Genomic DNA, 2,715 nt, shown 5'->3' with positions numbered 1-2,715 from the left:
GCCTGATCCACCGCCCACCTCTTCCCGTCTTCGAACGCAACTTTTATAAGACGTACTTACGATTCCTATTTTGGTGGCTCGTTCACCCAGAACATCCGGAGCTCTGCACCGTGGAGCCTAGCAACCTCCACGAGACCGTCTGTGTTGTTTGTCTGTAACTGCAACTTAATCAAGCTTTCCAGCCTACACCACTGCCATCTCGGTGTAAGTAAACAATCTTTTAAACTACCGATACGCGTCCGTGCCTAATTCCAGCTCGAAGGCCTTCCCTCTCCGACCCGGCGTGCCCGGGCTGCTGGCCACAGCCCGCGTGCAGCGCGAAAAGGGCTCGGGTCGCTCCCGGCCCGCACACCTTGGAGGTCTTAAAACACAGCTCAACAAAGCCTTGTTTGGGATGATCTGGTTGAAGATGGTCCTGGAGACTAGACTAGATGACCTCCTGTGGTCCCTTCCAACCCTAATTTTCTATCATTCTATAAGAACGGGAATGTCTGATGCGAATGTGGTTTCTTAGATGGGTGGGCATACTAGCTGGTGCTTGGACGATCAGGGTCATTATGCATTGTGCGTGTGTGTGATGTGAATCAAGACATGCATCACAGCTCTCATTAACATACAACTTCTGCAAAACCAGACGAGGGCAATGGCTAGGCTACTGAAAGCTGAGACAGCTGCCTATCACACTGAGCAATATTGTCTTGTCTGTCTGCCTTGTCTTAGATTGTGTCAAGGGCTGCCCTTTTGTCTGTGTTTGAACAGCATGTAGTGCAAAGACATTCTGGTCAATAACTAGGGCTTGTAGGCACTACTACCAGGAATGACCTATTTTGTGGTATTGTGGTATTTTACCAACACTAAACAATGACACACTGTGATGATTTAATATCTTCCACCTAAAGGTTTCAGAGAGTTGAGATGGAGGAAGAAAGAAGTATAATGACTTGCTCTGGTCAAAGCTGTGATTCCTGGAATAGAGCCCAGGAGTCCTGACTCTCACTCCTGCTCTTGGAACACGAGAACAAGCCTTTCCCAGGCAGCCCCCTTAAACATTTGTTTAACAGCCAAGTCCTGTCTTACACACCTAGGACACATCCTAATTCTAAGAGGAAAGCTGATGCAAAAATACAACATCAGCTGAGGACTAGTATCAACTACTGAATCAAATGGCAGGAGTCCAGTGGCAGTGGGTCTGTGTCATAACAGCACATGCAACCTTGAGGAAAAAACAAGACTGACTCCTCAATAAGAATGGGCCAGTAGCCAAGAAGTCGCATCTCCCTTTGGCAGGCATTACAGGGTCAGTGACTGGCACATGTACCTGCAGAGTGTTAACTGGGAAAGATGTGATGGGCGGGAAGTCCATGATCTGTAGGTCGTGCACATGGCCGTTCATGACCACGGCTGGCAGGTAGACGCGCCGCGTCTTGGTGGGCACGCAGACGTCGCTGAATTCGTTGTAGAGGAACTGTCGGACGATGGCGCTCTTTCCAACCCCTTGAGCCCCAAGCACGGCAATCTTGAAAGTTGTCACCATGCCTTCCGGCCGTGGCCCCCCTGTGCAACTTGGCAATTGGCTCCTTGGCACAGTCCACTCTGTTGGCACTGCCAGGAAGGCCCCTGGCCTGCATATTCCAGCAACTGCAGTGTCAGCCCCATTCAGGAAGCATTTCTTCTTCAGCCCAGCCCATCACTACAAGACCAAGAAAGATCCAGTGAAAAAAGGCACCTTCTTAAAAAACAAACAAATAAAAAACACCCCCTTACAGTCACCCACCAGACAACACCACATCCTTCCTGTCTGCCTGAGATTCATGCACTGTCATGTCCACGTAGTATCTGAGCACATCACAGTCTTCAGTGTATTTCTCATAACACCCCTGTGAGGCAGGGCAGGGCTGTTATCCTCCTTTTATGGCTGGGGACCAAAGGCAAGTGAGACCATAGCCCAGAAATCAGAGAGAGTTAGGCACTTAAATACCTCTGAGGATCTGGGTCTAAGGTACCCACCGGAGGTGTCACAGGAAGTCTGTGGCAGAAAAGGAACAAAAGTGCAGGCCTACTGAGGTTTCATTCACTAATCAAACCACTGGGCCATGCTTCCTCCTAGCCACCCCATTCCTTCCCCAGTGTTGGCACAGTCCCAGATGTGCTCCATCCAGCGCAGCCTAGATACAAGGTACCAGCGATGTAACTAAGATGGAGTGACTATGGCATCTGCCCCAGGTACAAACTTGTGAGGGTGGGGAACCAGCTACTGCAGCAGCCATGAGATCATGATTGCAGTGGCAGTAGCAACCAGAAGTCACTGCTGCCCCAGGTGCCCAGTACTCCTTAGGGTACTTAACAGGATAGTTAAGTACCTTACAGAGGTGTAACAGTGCATTACACCTCTGTAGGGTACTTAACTGTCCTGTTCTGAATAAAAGCTGCTCTAAACTCCACCAGTTGGCTGCAGCTGCCCACTAAGGGTTGTTGGAGAACATCATTTTGGCCCATGTCCCTTGCCTGCCCCAGACAGTCCCCTGTGCAGGAGGCTGCAGAGAAGTAGGGGGAGACAGGTTAGGAAATAGGTCCTCTCTTGTTGGGAAAGTCCATCTATTTGCTAGAGGTGCATCGATACATCAGTCCAAATCGTATTTGGACTGCAAGCAGCTAGTCTGGTGGGGGGAGGGGGGGGAGGGCAGCTCCTGCCGCTGTACGCATCCTAGGGGAGGC

At 50.4% G+C, this 2,715-nt stretch overlaps 1 protein-coding gene across 1 annotated transcript in view; it reads right to left on the bottom strand.

The window, feature by feature from the left end:
- The window catches only part of RASL10B (RAS like family 10 member B), a 27,291-nt gene extending 25,601 nt beyond the window's left edge, over positions 1–1,690 (bottom strand). The window contains exon 1 of the mRNA XM_006037340.3: positions 1,319–1,690. Coding sequence (XP_006037402.1) covers positions 1,319–1,534 — 216 coding nt within the window. The 5' untranslated portion in view covers positions 1,535–1,690. The remainder of the gene's footprint in view (positions 1–1,318) is intronic.
- Between the last annotated feature and the right edge of the window lie 1,025 nt (positions 1,691–2,715).

The sequence above is a fragment of the Alligator sinensis genome, unplaced genomic scaffold (genome assembly GCF_000455745.1).
Source record: "Alligator sinensis unplaced genomic scaffold, ASM45574v1 scaffold345_1, whole genome shotgun sequence".
Lineage (NCBI taxonomy): Eukaryota > Metazoa > Chordata > Crocodylia > Alligatoridae > Alligator > Alligator sinensis.
The sequence above is the reverse complement of the archived record's forward strand: the minus strand, read 5'-3'. Positions and strand labels throughout refer to the sequence as shown.